This window comes from Anabas testudineus, chromosome 1, assembly GCF_900324465.2.
Source record: "Anabas testudineus chromosome 1, fAnaTes1.2, whole genome shotgun sequence".
Taxonomy (NCBI): domain Eukaryota; kingdom Metazoa; phylum Chordata; class Actinopteri; order Anabantiformes; family Anabantidae; genus Anabas; species Anabas testudineus.
The window spans coordinates 11,792,292-11,812,006 of NC_046610.1; the positions used below are offsets into that span (position 1 = coordinate 11,792,292).

The window sequence follows — 19,715 nt, forward strand, 5'->3', positions numbered from 1 at the left end:
AATGAAATATTATTTAAAGATTAGTATTTAGAATAATAGGGAATATCTCCCTATTCTTGGTCAACATTAATCTGTAATATGTTTGTGTTTGCATGACTGTGTTCGTTTGAGCATCTTATTTGGCATGTGCATTTTACATACAAAGGGTCAGACAATTTCACTTGTGCTAATCTTAACTCCTAAGAATACAGCCAGAGCTTTTAAAGTCTTAAAACCAGCAAAAGTGAAGCAGGGATGATTCTAGTTTCGACATGTCCATATCATGGGATGGAATATTTTGTTTTCCTTTGCTGCTCAGTGCATCTTTGTCGCTATCAAACCTTTGCAGGATACTCTAAGAGTATTATAAGTACTAAGAAATAATGAATTGATAAAACTGTGAATTGGATTTGAAAATCATTCATTTACAATGTTTAATGCCATTCAGTTAGGCTTGTGTGAGTGTTTGAGGTCCAGTTTTGTCAAGTATTGCATTCTGACCACTTGGCATTGATCTGAAAACAATATAATGATTGTATTATCTATTAACTGTACATTGGATGTTATAATCAAAAAGAAAAAAAAAGGTGTAGTTCAACTGAAGTAACATGAATGCGTCATCTGCTAGTTCATTTACCTTAGATTATAAGAACGTCGGTTTTACTTCTAAGTGAGTATTATGAAGCCCCTGCTGGCAGATGCAGCATCTAAGGTTAAGTTGCAAAATGCCAGACAGGTCAGAACAAAGTGTAGCGCTGTTATGGATGGTAATTGTATGTCCTTGTTGTAATTATTGCAATCAAACTCCCACCCCATTTTCAAACTAGCCTCTGTTCCACCAGATGCAACCATATAATGCATTTTCTAATTTCAACAACTTTCTAAACTTTCTAAAAAGTCTAGAAACAACAGGATTCAAAACTGAGTACACTGTAGAATTAACATCACATTAGCAATATAGAAAGTACAACCCCACTATGAGGCATTCTACACCTTGTTTTTCTACACCTTGATAATCTGGTGTTCTTCTTCAGGATTCTCTAGATACCCTGTCTTGCAAAGAGTTAAATATTTCATTCAGTCATTAGTCCATAGAATATTCTCCCAAAAGGTTAGAAGTGGTTTTTGCCTCACTTATTCGCCATGGATGCCATTTCTACCCAGAGTCTGTCAGATAGTGGAGTCATAATAACTGACCTTTATTGAGGTTTTCTTTGGATGTTTTCCTTGGATCTTTTGTAACTTCCTGGATCAGTTGTTGATGTACTCGTGGACTAACTTAGGAAGACCTTTTCCCTTAGGCCTAGTTAGTATTACATTATTGGATTTTGAGAAAAATTGAGAGGGGGTGAAATGTTTTTTTTCACAACACTGTATCTATCTTGTCTTTAGTATTGAAGAGCTGAATAGCGAGCATATAATTTTGGATATGCATAGTTTTCATCCATTTAAACATGTTTGACATGCTGCATAAAAAAGCATTTAATTATACATTGGCATTTTAGGTCCTGATTTCTTATTTAAAGTTTAGTTAGATATATAGGAATGATTTACTTAACAGACAGTAGCCGAACAATGCTGGTAGCTAGTAGGTTATATCAGCGGGTGGGGACTCTTGTTTGCAGTTTTCCACAGAACTCTAAGGCTTATGTTCCCAATTTAGTATTTATTATAATTTTCTCTTAGTATTGTCATATTTGATAATAGAGATGAGACTGAATAGGTAAATAATGATCAATTACAGCTTTCTTGAAATTACATCAGTGTGATTACTATTCTATAGCGTCAGCCATACTTCCTCCAACAAAAACCACAACACTGCAAATGAACATATAAAAAGACACAGTGGCATTGCAAAGATTTAAGGAAACAAAACACAAGTAACCTGTGTGTTTGTCTTTAATTAGGTTTAGCACTATAGAGATCTACATGATCACAGCCCTTCATGGATTATGGAAATGTATTAGAAAAGTTTATTTAATTTTCTCTGTATTTTGAAAACAGCAATTTCAATGAAATGCCTTACTATTGTTGCTTCAGCAAAAGTAGGCAACAGAAATAACATATTTTCTAGTGGTACTATTCAAGATTACAAATGTTTCAAATCCCACTTGTCAAAAGGGAAAAACAACAGTTAACAACAAGTAACTTCTTGGTAACAGAAAAGCGTGTTTCCTAAAACAATAAAATATCTAAGTTTTGAATGGTAGTGTATGTGTCAGTAAAAATTGAATTACATGTGAAAAGTAAAAAGGTCAGATGGTAACGAGGTTGGCTGATACGAGGAATGTAAGGCAAAGTCACAGCTCATTGTCTTGAAAAAAATGAATAGAAGAATGATGACAGGGCTAGAACTGGTTTCAAAGAAGTGAAAATTAAGGTGTTATAGCTTTATGCTAATATTATGTATCAGCTAATGCTGCTGCTGCATGTGACCTCATACAGACTGCAGACAAGACACCCAGACGCCATCTTTATGACTTCTGGAGACTTTAATCATGGACCTCTCTGGACCTAGACCTGATGTATTCCAAAGGTAAAGATGCCTAAAGCTCCACTGCCCTCCCCACTCTGAGCAAGTCAGATCCCTACTTGGTACATCTATTCCCACAGTACAGACATTTGGTTCAGATGATTCCTGCCACCATTAAAACAGTAAAGTGGTGGACAGACAGAAGCTACAGACTGGAAGTCTCTCTGAGAGGACATTGATGGACTGACAGACTGCATCACTGACTACATGAATTTCTGTGTAGACACCAACTTACCCATGAAAACTATCCACTGTTTTCCAAACAACAATCACTAGCTCACCAAGGACATCAAAGCTATCCTGAATAACAAAAAGAAGGCATTCAGGTCAGGTGACAGGAGGCAGCGAAGAGGGTACAGAGACCACTGTCCGTCAGGATCAGGGAGGGAAAATAGGCTTACAGGAGGAAACTGGAACAAAGCCTTAAGCATAACAACACCTATGAGGACCATAGATTCCAAGCTGAGCCTCCCTCCCCCACACAATTCAGCCACCACCCATGTGATATCCATCACAGCAGAACAGGTGAGGAGACCTGAACAGGCTTCACTCCACAAAGGCTACAGGGCCAGATGGAATCAGCCCAAGGGTGCTAAAAACCTATGCTCTGCACCTATGTGGTGTTTTCCAACAAATTTTCAATCTTAGTCTATGTCAGGAGAGTGTTCCTCTTGGGTGGAAAAAGTTATGCTTGGAATATGAAGCCACATCCCAATGCCCTCAATGACTACAGACCAGTGGTTCTGATCTCAAATATTATGAAGGCTTTTGAGAGGCTGATCCTGCAGTCCTCCTGACTTCTGGTCAAACCCTCACTTGACCCCATCCAATTTGTTTATCAACCCTATCTTTGTGCATGATGCATGATGTCACAAGAGATCCTTTCTGTCGGTGGCCATCAAACCGTAACTATCCCGGAAGAAAAAAGGGAACTTACTATCATCACAATCATTTATGTCATATATTTGTAGACATTCCACCTTGGACGATCATTATTGACCTATTTTCATCCATCTTTACATATTCTGTATATTGACTTGTATTAATGTTATTTTACATTTGTGTTGTAGTAGTACTTTTCTTCTTTTCTTTGGTTCTGGTTCCTCTTCTTTTTCTTCTGAATTGAGAGCCACCGCAAAACAATTTCCCTCTGGGATTAATAAAGAATTTTGAATCTTCAACCTAATATATCTGTATTCACAATAAATAGCCTTGTGGTAATTGACAGTGACAGACCATGTCTGGCTATAGGACAATTTGATCAAATGAACAATGTCACACTCCAGTCTTCTCATTATACTGTAGCTGTCACTGTTGTGGGGGCTAAACAATGGATATCAATAAAATGAGAGTGATTAATTACAAGAATTCATACTTGAAATCAGAAGACTTACATTAGGAAGAGTTAAACTGAATTATCATTACCAGAATTAATTACTTCCATGTCTTCCATGAATATGATTTTCATCTTGAAAGAAAATGTGGTGAATTTTAAATTGCTTTGTGTTTTTTAGTTGTCTACCTATATGTGTTTTGATTTTTAATAAGCAGGAAAATTGTTCTAATAGAAATAATATTACACCCTTTTGTTTACTAGAACATAATTTATTATTTTTGATGCTCTGAAATCGGCGGTGTAGTGAAACTGCTTTCTCATAGCAACGTCAAAGGAAGCAGATATTATATGGCCCAATTCATTGGAGGGTGGGGGTGGGGGTGGGGGTGGGGGTTCATTAAGGCTTCTGGTTTAAGCCCAGCCCATTCTGAATATGTAAATGTCTCAGACACAGAGAAAACACAGCAACAGAAAAGCAAGGATGGAAGAGGTGAAAAAGGAAGAGGAGGGGGGCAGCATGAACAAGTGAGTGAGCGATCAAGGGAAAGAGAGCAAGCGAGTGAGGGAAAGAGAGCGAGCACTCTGAATTGTGAGTGGCTTACGACACTCAGTGAACAGAAGGTGTTTCTGCATGCACTGTCAGTGTACTGGTCTGCTGCAAGGGATTGCGCGCTCCTTTGCTTCCCACATTTACCGCCCCTGCCTGCCTACCAGCACCAGCCTTCAGCAGCCTCTTCCAGCTGGCTGAGAAAATACCCCGGAGAGCAAGGGAGTGAACGAAACCTGCACGCCACAGGGGATGCAAGCGGCTTCTTAACCGAGATGAGCCACAGAGATGACAAGGAATACTGTTACACAAGAAAACAGTGAACAGGGTTCACCTCTTTAAATCCTTTTTCCCCCCTGCTTCCGTCACTGAAAGCATGATTACCCGCTTGAATGGATTTAAACCTTACAAGTCAGTGATTGCTTCCAGAGATGGACGATAATATGTGCTGACAGATCTGCTAAAACTTAAGCAGGAAGGGGAGGAGAAAAGAGCAAGACAGATATTTAAACCATTTTTTCTTGGTCGTTTTTTTTTTCTTTCTCTGGTTGTCTATTCTCCCCTCTGATCATTGCAGCAGAGGACTGCGGAGAAGCAAAAGAGACAGAGCTCATGTATGCAGACAGGGGAACTTGCACTTCCTACCATTTCGCTGAAAGCTACTTGGATTCCTTCTCTTTCTGGCTCTTTCACTTGAGGAGAACTAAGACATTGTAAGCCTGCCAAGGATCTGGTGTCCACTGAAAAGAGCGAAGGGAGGGGAGAATTTGTACCACAGTGGGGTCTTTTTTAGATTCACACATAATTAGTGTTGGGGCACAAAGCGAGACGCTGAATGGAGATTGTCAGCTTTTGGATAGGGGTGAGTAGGAACCTTTTCAAATAAGATTGATCAGTAAGAACAGTTTTTTTTTTCATTCCCTCTACTCTCCACCCACTGCTTGATATCTAAGATAAGCAAAGAAACTTGCCCTTTATCCCTTGTATTTTTAAGTGGATTGCCTTGATTGACTAAATAAAAAAAAAAAACTATTGTCGACAGCTAAAATACAAAAATGGAAGAAAACTGATTGTTAAATTAATTAAATATGCTTTGATAAATATATCGTGATAGGTGCAAAAACAACATCCAGAGTGGTTCAATGGACATTTTCTCAGTGACATCCCTGGATATTTATGCTAATGGATTTCCTTCTAATTGGACTGTATTTAAAGTGGCCACTGAAGAAGCCCCCGGGGTTGATACTGTGTTCACTGGGCATTTTTCTACGAATGGTTCCCTTGGTAGAAGGGGTTTGTCCAAAGCTGTGCCGCTGCGACAGCAAGCTGCTGTACTGCGAGGGACTCAACCTCACAGATATTCCCCGCAATCTGAGCAGCGCCATGGGCCTGTCCATGAGAGAGAACAACTTGACTGAGCTGCGTGAAGGCCAACTAGCTGGTCTGTCACAGCTCACCTGGCTCTACTTAGATCACAACAACATTGACATTGTCGAGGAGGGTGCATTTGACAGGCTAAGACGAGTAAAGGAGTTAGACCTGAGCAGCAACCGGATTGAGAATCTGCCAAATGGTACCTTTAGGCCCCTCCCAAACCTGCGTATCCTGGACCTCTCATACAACAGACTGCAGGCACTAGAGCCTGACCTGTTCCATGGCCTTAGAAAGCTCACCAATTTGCACTTGCGGTACAATGTTCTCAAATTTGTGCCAGTGCGGATTTTTCAAGACTGCCGGAGCATGCAGTTTCTGGACTTGGGATACAATCAACTGCAAAGCCTGGCCCGAAATTCATTTGCTGGCCTCTTCAAGTTGACTGAGTTGCATCTTGAGCACAATGAGCTAGTTAAAGTCAACCTAGCCCACTTCCCTCGCCTCATCTCTTTACGTACTCTGTATATGCACAATAATCGTGCCACTATTGTTGTCAATACCCTGGAATGGACATGGCATTTTTTAGAGAAGATTGACCTGTCAGCTAATGAAATTGAGTACATAGAGCCACATGTTTTTGAGAGTGCACCCAATCTCAAAGTGCTAATGCTTGACTCCAATCGTTTGACCTCTGTGGACCAGCGCATCCTGGATTCATGGTCATCTCTGGACAGCATTACCCTGGCAGGGAATGACTGGGAGTGCAGTCGCAACGTGTGTGCCTTGGCCTCTTGGCTGAGTGCCTTCCGAGGCCAGCGTGACAGTTCCCTGCTGTGTTCAAGCCCCGACACCGCACAGGGCGAGGATGTATTGGATGCTGTCTATGCCTTTCAGCTATGTGAGGAGCCCCCAATGGAGGTAACTACAGCAGGCCTGTATGCTTCTACAAGGGATCTGGCCCAGGGAGGCTCTGTGTTCCTGGGCCCATTTACTCCGAACCCTTACGAGGGTGAGGGTAGTGAGGTGGTCACCAGTTCTTTCACTGTCACAGTGGGCCATGATGACCTGGAGAGCACCATGCAGATTCACAAGGTGGTTACTGGCACCATGGCACTCATCTTTTCCTTTCTCATCATAGTGCTCATGCTGTATGTGGCATGGAAGTGCTTTCCAGCCGGAATAAGACAACTGAGGCAGTGCTTCAGCAGTCAGCGTCGTAAGCAGAAGCAAAAGCAAAGCATGCAGCAGATGGCTGCAATTTCTACTCCGGAGTACTATGTTGACTATAAACCTAACCACATTGAGGGAGCTCTAGTAATCATCAATGAATATGGTTCTTGCACTTGCCAACAACAACCTTCTCGGGAATGTGAAGTGTGACCCTGCTTTCTCAGTACATCTTTACCTGTGATTATCTGGATATACAGTAAATCCCTTTTTTGGATACACTGGGGAGGGGGATATTGTGGGACAGAAGGAATAAAGGGATCTTTTGGACACTTTTTACACAGCGTCTCACTGTGATGTGGCAGGAGTGTGCTTCATATGGCTGACTATTTCGTGGTGGATTTATTGCTACTGCTATCTCCTGCTTATTTGAGGCCATAGTGCACAATGGGCACCTGACTCTTGGACCTGTTAATGTTCTACAGAAACACAGAGAGGAATACATTGTGGGCACTGAGGCTTTTCTCTCATGGATGGATAATTGAGCTTTAATGTGTCTATCTGCTTCAGGACATATAATTATTGTTTGAAATAAACTGGGGACTCATAAAATAAGTAAAAAAAAAAAAACATTTGTATGATGTTGAACACAATATTTGACAAGCATTTAAAATATTAAAAACATGTTTAAGTTGGATTAAAATTGTAAAAATAAAAATCTGTGTAAAATATGTTAAAAGAAGTGCAAGTGCAAGTGTGGACAAAAAATGATAAAAGATAATCTATTTCTTTTGTAAAATACAAAACAAAATGTTTAAATAAATGAATTGCTATTCACAGAAAAGTCATTTGTACATGAGAAGCCTGTCAGAGAAGATGAATGACAATACACGCAGTCTTTGTGCTCAAGGACTGGAGAGCCATGTCTCTGCAGTGTTGAATGAAAAACATAAAAAATAAATAATAAATACATAAATAAAATGAAATACAAACAAATGAAAGAGACAGAGAGATATCTGCATCTCATCTCCAATGTAAAATCCATGGTCTGAATTTTAGAAGTCTTCTCTGCTATATCTCTCATATTTGTTGCTTTATCATTCACTGTGTTGGCTCACCATCAGTGCAGTTTCTTTCCCCCTTTCCATTTCCTATCTGTCAATAGATTCAAATGATCTATTACATGTTAATTCATTTATTATATTACTATTTCCATTGTACTATTCAAGTAAAGAAAGCAGAGTGTCAAAATGTAAAGCTATGCCTCTCATTGCTTCACACTCTTTGGCTTTCACAGAAGAGCGGTGCCTCCCTTCAATGAAACAAGAACGCTTAAAAGAACAATCATCAAAACCATACTTACTTAAATCAAAATGCAATTCAAATAGTATCAGAATCACTGAATAAATTATACACCAGCTTACTTTAAGATTTGCACACACAGTATTCCTCATTGTGTTCCCATGTGATGTAAAATGTTTGTTAAATACAAGGCCATTTTGAGGTGTATATATTTCCTTCCTCCTCTGGTGTTCATTGTGTTAATTAGTGCATTGACAGATGTTGTGGTTCCTGGGTCCTTTGACATGAACAGGATGTTGTGTGAGGTGGAGTGAGGGGTGTTGTGAGAGAGAGAAAGAGGATCACGATGACTGCAGAGAGGGAACAGACTGCTCTCTAGTGTGCACATTCTAATACTGTGGCTACATTTTACCTATTGTGCACCATATTCTGTCAACTTCCACAGCAGGGACAATGTCAATACAATGAATTTGCAGTTGCTTTTCTGAAGAGGAAAAAAAAATCACTGCATCAGTTTGCTTTTTTTTTTGTTTTGTTTTACGATAAATTAAGATTATCGTTACAACTTGTAAATCTACAGGAATAAAATGTTTTACAAACTCACAGAAAATTATTATATATTTAGTTATTGATAAAATTATCAACATTTTAAGAACAGATGTTGTGGTGGTGTTCTTTGAGTAAGAAAACAGGTCAAGAAGTAATTGGTTCTTATAGAGTTCGAAGTGGTTTAGTAAGTATTGGTGTAATAATCTGGAAGTAAACCCTGTCTGTACTACGTGTACAGAAGTGCAGAGGATTTAAGTTTACTCAGGTAATGATGTCTCTGAATACATTGTTTTACTGGGGGTTATGATTAATTAATTTAAACTGAGCTAATTATCAGTGCTTCTGAAATGCAAAACCTTTAACTTTAACTTTAAATGGCTATGAATGGGCAAACATTTTTACAGTATTTTTTGGAAATAGTACAGAAAATTTTTGATTAAATCTGTTTTAATTCTTGCAATCACAACACTGACAAAACCTGGCCTGGACTGAAAAAGTACAAAGGCAACAGCACACAGGAATTCTCCCAGGTAAAATCCTATCACATACTAATCATTAATATCAGTGTGAAGGATAAGCTGGGAATTCTGTATTTTACATTTGGGCACATTAACCTAACTATAAATAAATTATTATGCAAATACATTTTATCTTTTTATTTTTATTTTAACTGTAATAGATATAAAACATGCATTTCAGGTTTGAATACTATATATGCATACAGGATAATTATATACAAAAGTTCCTTATGAATTCCATCCATGATTATCAACATGGAATTAATCAATTTTCACAACTATTATATGTGGATGTATATTTTTATCACGTTTCTGCACAAAATTGTGTTCAGAGATTTTGTTCTCATACTTACTCATACTCTCAAACTGACCTCGACAGTCTGTGGCTGTAAAAGGACCCTGTTTTAGTCATATATAATATCTGAAGAAGTAACCCATGCAAGCTGAAACACAAAGGTCCAATGTGAGCAATTCAAATGCTATATTTTGTTGTAAAATACCCACCGTGTACTTTTATGTTAACAGGTTGAATAACTGTGGCTAAAGACTAAAAAATGTCTGCACACACTACATGTAGTGTTAAAGTTGTAAAAACTAAACAAAAACACTACACTTTTTGGTTATTTGTTAGAGGACATGTTTTAGAGAATGATAATGACCTAAAGTTGCCATATGGGATTTATGATCCATTTCTTATTTATGGTACCAAGGGCGCCCCACTTTAAGACTCAACATAGCTCTTGATCATAACTCGCCATCTCATGTGATTGCAAATGACTTCAGTATGTACAGCAGCATCATGATTTGGACAAAGATTTATTGTTCTCTTCATCACACATGCTGGCTGGAATATTCACCCCCTTAAAGTCCTACACAGCCTTAAACATGCAACTAAAGGGTAAATCTGAGGGTGTGGAGCTTCATTTGTATAAATATTGGATGATGCTTGGCATAGAGGCCAGCACTGGCACTGCTATTGATTTCATTTCACTTGTTTCTTAAACAACCAACCAGAGCAAAGGGTGATGGAGAACAGCATTGGATATCTTAAAAAAGTTGAATCTTGAGAGTTGACATTGAACTACTTTAAACAAATCTATGTCTATTCTCACCTTTACCTCCCCACACCCCACCCTGTGTCCAGAAGACACAATGTAGATAAATGTAGAGAAATACATCAATTCATCTAACTGACAATAGATCAAATCTCTGCTTGACCTGAGACCAGGGTGATAATTCCCTGAGGGGAGACTTGGGCTCTCACAATGGACAGCATCCATTATATATGTCTTTACTGATGATGATGGGTGAAAATCCATAGAGTAGTGGAAACCAAAATGATCATTGTGACAACAAATGAATTAAGAAAATAACACAATCCATTTTTTGCCCTGTAAAACACACTAGTTTTTCAGAAACAGGCTGTCTCTATCCCTAAATATCAGCTGCTACAGAGGATATCTTTGCCTTTCAGCAGTTATAAATTAAGCTGCCCATTTGGGTTCACAAAGTCAGATGTGGGCACCAGTATCTTTTCATAGAACTCAAAAATGTAAATATTACTGCAAGATGACTTCAAAACACAGCCTCTTAGATCATGGCAGTATATTCTGATGCCTATAAATTTCCACTGATGGCTGAAGATGGCAAATTCTTACTTAGATAGAAATCTATAATTGATTGGGAAGATGATAAGTGGTTGACACAGTCTTTCACCAATCACTGTCTAGTGACTGCACTACTGATCACTGTCTAGTGAGAAAAATGTGTGAGATCAGCATTTTTCAGAGCAGTTTGGTAGAAGAGAATGACATTTATTTTGAAATTTGCAGAGCTGCGGCTGTTTGAGACTCAGTGATCGTATATACAATTTGCACATTAACAGAGCTGAACAGACTGCCTTGCAGTTTATGTGTACAAAACTGAGCCTGTGGTGAATGCACATGTAGTTACATTCGTGCACACAGAGCTTTATGGTAATGAGCGCAACACAGAGACACGACAATGATAGATATGAAGGTGACACAAAAGTGAAATCTGAAAATTCAGAGGGGATGTGGTGTGCAAAAGGCAGGACCTTCTACAAGAGTTAAACACGATGCAATAGTCAGACCTAAAGGTCAAACACTAGGAATAAAGAAACTCTACAGACTCAAACTATACATGTAGTTGCTAGCTGACATTCAAATAACACAATGTAACCTCACTATCAATCAGCAAGTACTCACAACTAGCCTTGTCAAAGTCTTGTTCAAACAATAAATCAAATAAAAAAAAAAAAGCTAATCTGGCAAACAAACAACCAAATAGAAACACAACAGTGGAACACCACGTGAAAATTGTGCATGCATGTTTATGCTTGTCTGCATGTGTCGTGTTACGCACCTCAGTACCCAAACATCAGCCTGCAGATCACTGGGAATTAGCTTGGGTCGCAACCTACAGCAAAGGGAGGCCTTAGAGACACAAACAGATCCTTGAAACATAAATTAACCTGGCTTCCTGTGAGGGGTATCGATCTGGCAACATTTTGCCATCTCATTGGTACTGGGACTGTGCTGCATAATAAACGCTTAACGCCCCCTCATAACTGGATGGAGAGCTAAATCATGGGTGGCAGCATGTTCTGCAGTAGGCTGGTGATGACTAATGACAATGTGTGGGTGGCTTTCCTCTGCTTCTTTCATAACAGGTGGGTTATCAGGATCAATATCCTAATCATCTTCAACATTATCTTTGAATCCAAAACCTCTAACACACCATTTCTTTTCTTATTATGCACTATTTTCGCATTTCACTGGCACTGGTGCTGCTGTTGTTTTAAGTGTGATATTACTGCACTGACAAAATCCTGGTGTTTACACAACCTACATATACAAGCTGAGGATTAATTGAAAGAGGGTGGCAAATGGAAATTACACTCACACATTATAGAGTGTAGAGAAATGTCTTTTTTTTTATAAGAGATGTTGAAGTAAAGAAAACATTTACATAAATACGGCTAGGAGGAAAGGCACATTTTTTATTATATATTATTATAAATTATTTACTTTACTAAAACAGATGCAGATCCAATAGGAAACTATTATTGCTTTCATTACCTAGGCAGCCCATAGCTCTCTACACAACAGCTTCATTGGCATGCACCATAACCAAACAACACAAAATAAATAATAATGACCGATGAGTTATTATTCTTACTTACCAACATGATGGTAGGTAGAGCAGTGGTGACTGCTGAGGAAGGTGAAACTGCTTAGAGAATCAGTGCAAGGTTGGCAGCTAAATATTCATTACACTGAGATAGAAGATGGGAGAGTAGCAGGGACCTGTGGTGGTCATGATTATTATGATTATGATGCTTATGATTATTATTTATTATTGGTGGTGTAAGTGTTGGTGTTGTTATTTTATTTTTTGCTTTAGATAGGTTGGACTAGCCTATGCTAATGTTTTGTCTTGTATTTAACATAAACCATTAGGGTCAGTGAGTGAGATAATACATGGCAACAGCTGGGCCTGCATCTGGGGCTCCATGTAACCTGTATAAGAGCAGATGTGGGTCAGCGCCTAATATTCAGGGTATTACTGCGACTGAAAAACAAAGCTTTATCCAGGACTAGAGGTAGGATTTTTTATTATTTCTTATAGCTATTTGTACATTTACGGAAAGACACATCGCAATTGATGGGGTATACAACAAATCTAAGATAATATATAGACATAAATGTTGTATTGCATTTTCTTTCAGGTTACCCCTTTCAGGCTATTTTGATCCCGTTTTTTTAGTCCTAAACCATTTGTCAGTGGTTCTACAAATGGTACTACAAAATTGAATGCATGGAGACAAAAATCTGTAACACACATTTCACAACCCACACAAGCGATCAATAAAAATCTGTAGTTGAGATTTCAACTGAATGTGTACTGTACATAAGACTATTCTCTGAAAAAAACTAACTAACTAACTAAACAAAGTAATGGGGGTGGAAAATCATGATGAGAAAATTGTGTAAATTATTATGTCTAAATAATTCAAGTAAAAGTATAAATATATACATCTATATAAGTCTGACCATATGACAGATAATATACAACTTATTCAATTTTTATGAATAACATTAGGTGGGCTCCCAGGTTTTCTTTAAGCCTAAATATCACGGGAATTGCTATTGGGGACATTCTTGCCTTTTCAACAGTTATAAATTAAGCTCCCCTGAATGAGCATTTAGATTCACAGATTTAGATGTGGGCACAATCAGCCTTTGAAATAACAAAGATAAATAACAAAGAAATGAATACTGGGGAATGATTTCAAAACAAAAGCCTTATTGTCTTCTTAGTTGATGGCTGAATATTCCTTGCCTTGCAGACAGACATCAGATCAATTTGTTCACCATTCATGCTAAATGAGTCATTAGGATAACAACATCATGTTTCATTATTCATAGTCATATTACTTCAGACTAAATCCTAAACAACAATTTTTACTTCTACATTTTAAAGGTACAGCATGGTAAAACTGCAGATGTGTTTTTTGAATAAAAAGTTAACACAGGTTAAGGGAAGTAAAAATAGACAGCATTTATCATTTCCCATTTATCTGATCAGTGTCAGGATGAATAAATGCTATTCTACCCGCTCTCCGTGCTCCTGCTCCCTTTCCTATCTGTGAGGGCAGATTGGCATCTCTCCAGTAGCCAATGAGATTGGCTGTATAAATGGAATTGCCCTATTCTCCAAGTGTCAACTGAGAAAAAGGGAATGCATTCACTCTTTACAAAACCATTGTGCTAAAATGCATCTCTGGTGCAACAAGTACTTAAGACATATATAGTGGTGCTTGAAAGTTTTTGAACCCTATATAATTTTTTCAATTTCTGAATAAATATGACTTGAAATAGACGGCTTTTCGTGCAAATCCTAAAACTAAATAAAGTGAAGACAATTAAGCAAATGGATCAAGCAAATTACCCTTACACTTTTAAACATTACTCATTAAAGGCCTGATTTACTAACCTTTGCCTTCATAAATATACAACGTTTGCTCAAATGTGCAAAATACAATGAGAAGAAAATGCAACATGCACATACAATGTGATTTATCAAGTCTAAAAGCAATTTGCATTTGCTTGAATTGCGTCTGAATTTAATACTTTGAAAGGCAGGTGGAATCTGCTTGCCCACAGGAGAGTGGTGTTATTTTGGGGGAGTAGGGTGCAAAGGAGAAATGAAAGCATGCGTCCAAAACAAGTTACTGTAAATGTTTAACTGAAGTAGCTGTTGCTACAAAAAGGGGTCACACTAGTTACAAACGGGTTCACATTTAAGAATGAATAATTTTGCACAATAAATAAACAAATAAGTGGATCCACAAAGAATGCCACAAAAGATAGAAAGAAAAGGCATGCAAAATGTATACTTGCCTTTATATTTACAGAATGCAACCTTTTGCAGTAGACTTTTAAGATTAGACGGTCTATGACAAAGTGTGTTTGCCTGCAGTATCATAGTTAAACTGACGGTACATTTAATGTCTAACGTGTGACAGCCACCATAGTGTAAAAAGAGGAAGCACAGTATAGAAACCTTTTCTTGGAAGACAGTCCTGACAAAGGGATAATTTTTGTCGCTGCTTCACACAAAAAAGTAAAGTGCCACTGCTTGACTGATTAGCACTGCTGTTTTAATTATTTGAATAATTTCATTTCAAAATGCTTAAGAAATGCCAAGTGGATACTCTAAATTGCCCACAGGTATGAATATGAGCGCTGCTATCTGTGTAAACCATGTTATCCACTGATGACTTTTCCCAACTGCCTTAATGTGTTCAGCTACAACTGTCAGACAAATTATCATTGAAACAAATTACAGGTACAGTAGTTTCCGTTTGCAATAAGCTCTTTCACAATTCGAACCAGATGAATCCTAGTATTATCAATTTGGAATATGCCCGTGCCAGCAGGGAAGAAAAAATCCATTGATGGAATAACCTGGTCATTCAGTATCCAGGTAGTCAACTGATCTCATCTTTTGGGCACATAATGCTGCTAAACCTAGACCTGACCAACTGCAGCAACCCCAGTTCATAGCACTGCCCTCACAGGCTTGTACGGTAGGGACTAGTCATGATGGGAGCATCACTTCACCCACCTCTTTTCTCTCAGATGAGCCCATCACTCTGGAACAGGGTAAATCTGGACTCATCAGACCACATGACCTTCTTCCATTGGACAGTTCTTAACCCAGTTTTAGTAGTTTCATCAATCATCATTCATAATTTGACCCTTTCTGAAACAGATCTTCTTTTCTACAACCACAGGATGTGTCTTCCAACATGGTTGTTTAAGAAATGAGAAACTACTCAATTCATCATATTTATCTAATGAGAGACTCTTAGTGCATGATAGTGCATGATTTTATCATATCATAAAAAAGTATGATATTAAAACAGGTACTGAATTACCAGATATGGGATAAAAATGTAAGCATGCTAAGAGAATTGCATTTAAATTTAGCATACAAGTGAATGAGTTCTATAGACAGCTGATGAATGTCAACCTTGGAGGATGCATCTCAGTCAATATGTCATTTGTTTCCTTGGCCTCTTTCGATATAATACTTTTCAGTGCACAACCAGGCTTTCTAAATTATGTTAGAAAATGAATCCAATAACTTAAAAATGAACTCAATACCATTTTGAACAAAATACTCTTACAATTGGATCACTGAATCTAATGTTTTGTGACAGTGATATTACTTTTAGTTAATGTATTGCAATTTTCCATTGGCTTCAGGTTTACAGCAAGTACGTTGATGACAAATCAGAATAGTTCACATTAAATCATTAAAGAAAAAAATGGATGTGATTCAAAAAAGAAATGTACATTTGTTTGTCCTCAATGGTCTTTGCAAAAGTATGAACACAATAAAATATTGAGTGACGTGAAAACCAGGTTTAAGGAAATGAAAAGAGATAGACATCAAACATATTGTAGCTTTGGAGATTACTGAACATGAAAACTATAATGACAAGCATGCAGGTCTGTGCTTATTCTAAAAGAAACAGCAGTGGAGGTTATGGAATTTAGAGATTCTCGTGATAATTAGTGGTAGAGGATGTAAAATAGTAGAGGATGATACGTGGTGGGTGAAAAAGTATTTGAATCGAAAAGAAAGGCAAGAAGAAGAACTGGAAGAACAAAGAAATGCACTCACTCTAGGTAATAAATTTACTTAAAGAACATACATACCGACAAGCTAAAGTGAGCTCTGCTAACATGTAAGACTGATCAAACATGTTAGTCCACTAATATTTTATATTTATTTCCACCAATAAAAACTGATAATTATGCTTGCTATAGCAGTTTCCAACTAACAGTCTAGAGAAAGTACCCTTTAGGTATGACATCTGGTACCTTCTCATTGGACTAATCCTAGCTGTTTGTATGTGTTTTCAATAGGTTAGACTTTGCACAAGATTAGCAAGGTTAGACTTTGAAATGTATTCCCTGGGAGAGTGGCAAACAAAAGGGGTTTAGGATGTCTTTACACAGATTTGCCTCATGTGTTTTAACAATTGTGACCACCATAATCCATTAAGTGTCAACTTCGGCAGCATTAATTAAATCATTCTCATAATCAAAATGGTTGCTCTGAGTCCCTGCTGTGAAGCTTAGTGATGGTGTGCTGAGAATGAAAAGACACATTAAAATGGGCTGGAGCATGCAATCCCCCAAAAAAGCATTTGCTGCGCTCCGCATGCACCAAGGACATGCAACAGTAAGGTCAGGATCACACACTAGCAGAATACTGAATAAGTCAGTCTCCTGGGCTGGGATTCCTGGATCCAGCTCATCCTACCCTGTCTAACAGTAAAATGTCTGATTGCTCTAGATAAGCTGCTGCTGAAAACAAACAAAAAAAAAACATGTCTCCTGCATGCTGACAACATTCAGCATAGAGTCTTAGGCAAAAGCTATATGGAGTAACAGGTATACATCAATGTAAATAAAATGAAGAACCTCAACTCTTTACATGTGTGAATGTGACAAATTAAAATTATATCTTTACAAATATTAATTTTGTTTAGTTTAGGTTTATTTCACCTGTCTACATTCCTTTTTTAACCAAGGTACTGTCATACTAAAAACATCAGCAAAATGACAAAAAAGAAAAATAAAGGCAAGTAGGGTTACACACATTTACACATATAGTACACACACACGTGTACTTTTTTTGTACATAGTATAATCCAAACTCCTAATGTGTCCAAGTCTCTACAGTGAAACATGACGTGTGTTTCTATGCCTCCACTGACAAGGACCCTGAAAGCATCCTAATACAGTTGCTAGGCACCCACAAATCAGCTGCTGTCCACTACTTTGCCAGCGTGTCATTCTAATTTAAGGGGAGAAACCATTGCATTGATTTCAATTATTGTAATTTTCTTTCATGCTAAATAAGTTTGCATCGGTAGCCTTACTGTGAAAGAAGCAAACCAATTGAAAGTTCCACCTCTGTTTCCATTTGATTAGACAGCAGAGAAAAGCTCTGATGACGTATGCCACTTTTTCCTGCGGCTTACTGAGCACTTTCAACTTGGGGTGCTCAGGGCATTTGAAAAACATGCAAGGTGTGCTAGGTGGATAAAAGTGAGACGCCTTGAGTGCATAAGCAACATTCAAACCCTTCAGATCCACTGAGTACAATTACAAAAGGCAGCATTTAGTGCCAAAAAGGTGTCCAGTATGATCCCGTCTCGCCTGAGCTCTGCAGACAAAAGTCTCAAACTTCAATCACTCCCTGTATGTTTAGTCTTGTGTTTCTGAAATAGGTGGGTTCGTTGGCTCTTGTAGCAAATATGTTAATCAGCACTTGTCTCTCTATTGCATTTGTTGGAACCACAAAAGAGAAAAAAAAATCTACATCAGTGCTGATCAAGTTTCACATGATCCTTGCAAGCAAAATGAGAGCAGTGCATATAAATCACACTTTCCTTTTTTGCAATTTCATATGCACATACCCTTCAGGCAATTGTTGTTTCTTTCTTCACTGAAAGCATTGGGGACTAGAGTGTGGGAGTGGGAATGAGAGTTGTTGTTTTAAAGCTGGCACTAATGAAACCCATGGGCCTGCAATGACAAAGGGAGGATGTTTGATGAGAAAGTATTTGGTCCAGTCTGTGCTTTGTGTTTGGTTTTCCATGTGTGTCCGGGTGTGCAATTGTATGTGCAATTATGACAGAGGGAGAGACAGCTGGTAAAAAATATAAAATAGATCCATAACAATTTTCTGACATTTGAAGAACTTTTCAAAGCTGTCATATGGCCTTTTTTAAATGTACCGTCTTTGTACTGCTCATGTTTACTAAACAAAAAGGCAAGAAAGATGTTTAAAGAAAATTCTCTCATTTTTTGACAATTTATTAATTATGCTTTAATCAATTATTGAAGATAGAGTATGTAATTTAAAATACTGCTAGCATGAGAAACCACTGTGCTCCACCCAACACTCCCTCTTACCTGCTTCGCTAAGCTTTTCCACTGTCTACCACTCTCTGCACAGCCCTAGGTGTGAGTCATTATCTAATTACAATAAACAAAAATGCAGCAAAAATTACTAATCAATCAGAAATCAGGGAGAGCCTCAATTAAAAATCTTTGAAAGCAAATATATCTGTGAGTCATCTGTGACTCAGTATGTCTTGTGAGTCAGAAGTGTCAATAACATAATAGGTTAAGTTCTGCAACGTACACTGGCAAAAAAGGAAAGTCTGAAAACACTAAGACATTATTGGATTTTTATACTGAAATAAAATAAATGAATACCAAAATACAAAAAACATGTTCCTTATTCATGTGTAATAGGTAATGGGTAAACAATAAAAATCTTCAAAGATTACCTTTTACAAAAATAACTACAAATGATGCTCCTCAGTCAGTGTTAAACTAAAAGACTTGTGAAGAACTGTGGATGGTCCTTAATTGGTCATGATTGCTTGTTGTTAAAACATCCTAAAATATGTCATGTCGAGCAAACCAATAATATGAGTTTATATTTTGCTCTTCCCCCATTGAGAAAGTGACCTGTTATTTTCAGCATAGATTAGAACTATAAATAGCAAGAAAAGTCTTGAAAAATGAAGGTTATTTATTAGATACAGTTATTTCTTTAAAAGGTTTACGCTTTAGTCTCTAGTGACATGCTGCAACCGGATCCAGTCAGGACAGAAGAAGCAGTGAAAGAATTAAGTGCACATCTGTTCAAAAAGACAAGTACTTATGAGTGTCTTTCTTGAGAAATAGGAAACTCACAGCTGACACAGACACTGTGTGCAGGAGATTCGTGCCAGCTGGTCCCATGGCCAGATTTGCCAAGAAAAATGCCCTACTAAGGTTGGCAAAAGGT

The 19,715-nt window shown here is 37.8% G+C and overlaps 2 protein-coding genes across 3 annotated transcripts in view; one reads left to right on the forward strand and one right to left on the reverse strand.

The window, feature by feature from the left end:
• ctnna2 (catenin (cadherin-associated protein), alpha 2) overlaps nt 1-19,715 on the reverse strand; it is a 263,561-nt gene that overhangs the window by 94,992 nt on the left and 148,854 nt on the right. The gene's annotated exons all lie outside the window — the stretch shown is intronic.
• Nucleotides 4,562-8,675, forward strand: lrrtm1 (leucine rich repeat transmembrane neuronal 1). Its single transcript, XM_026360929.1, has one exon. It carries the CDS (start codon nt 5,572-5,574, stop codon nt 7,147-7,149), a length of 1,578 nt encoding a protein of 525 aa, XP_026216714.1. The 5' UTR covers nt 4,562-5,571; the 3' UTR covers nt 7,150-8,675.

Excerpts from the sequence above, each read along its gene's own strand:
- lrrtm1 (XM_026360929.1), top strand. The coding sequence starts at position 5,572 with ATGCTAATGGATTTCCTTCTAATTGGACTGTATTTAAAGTGGCCACTG.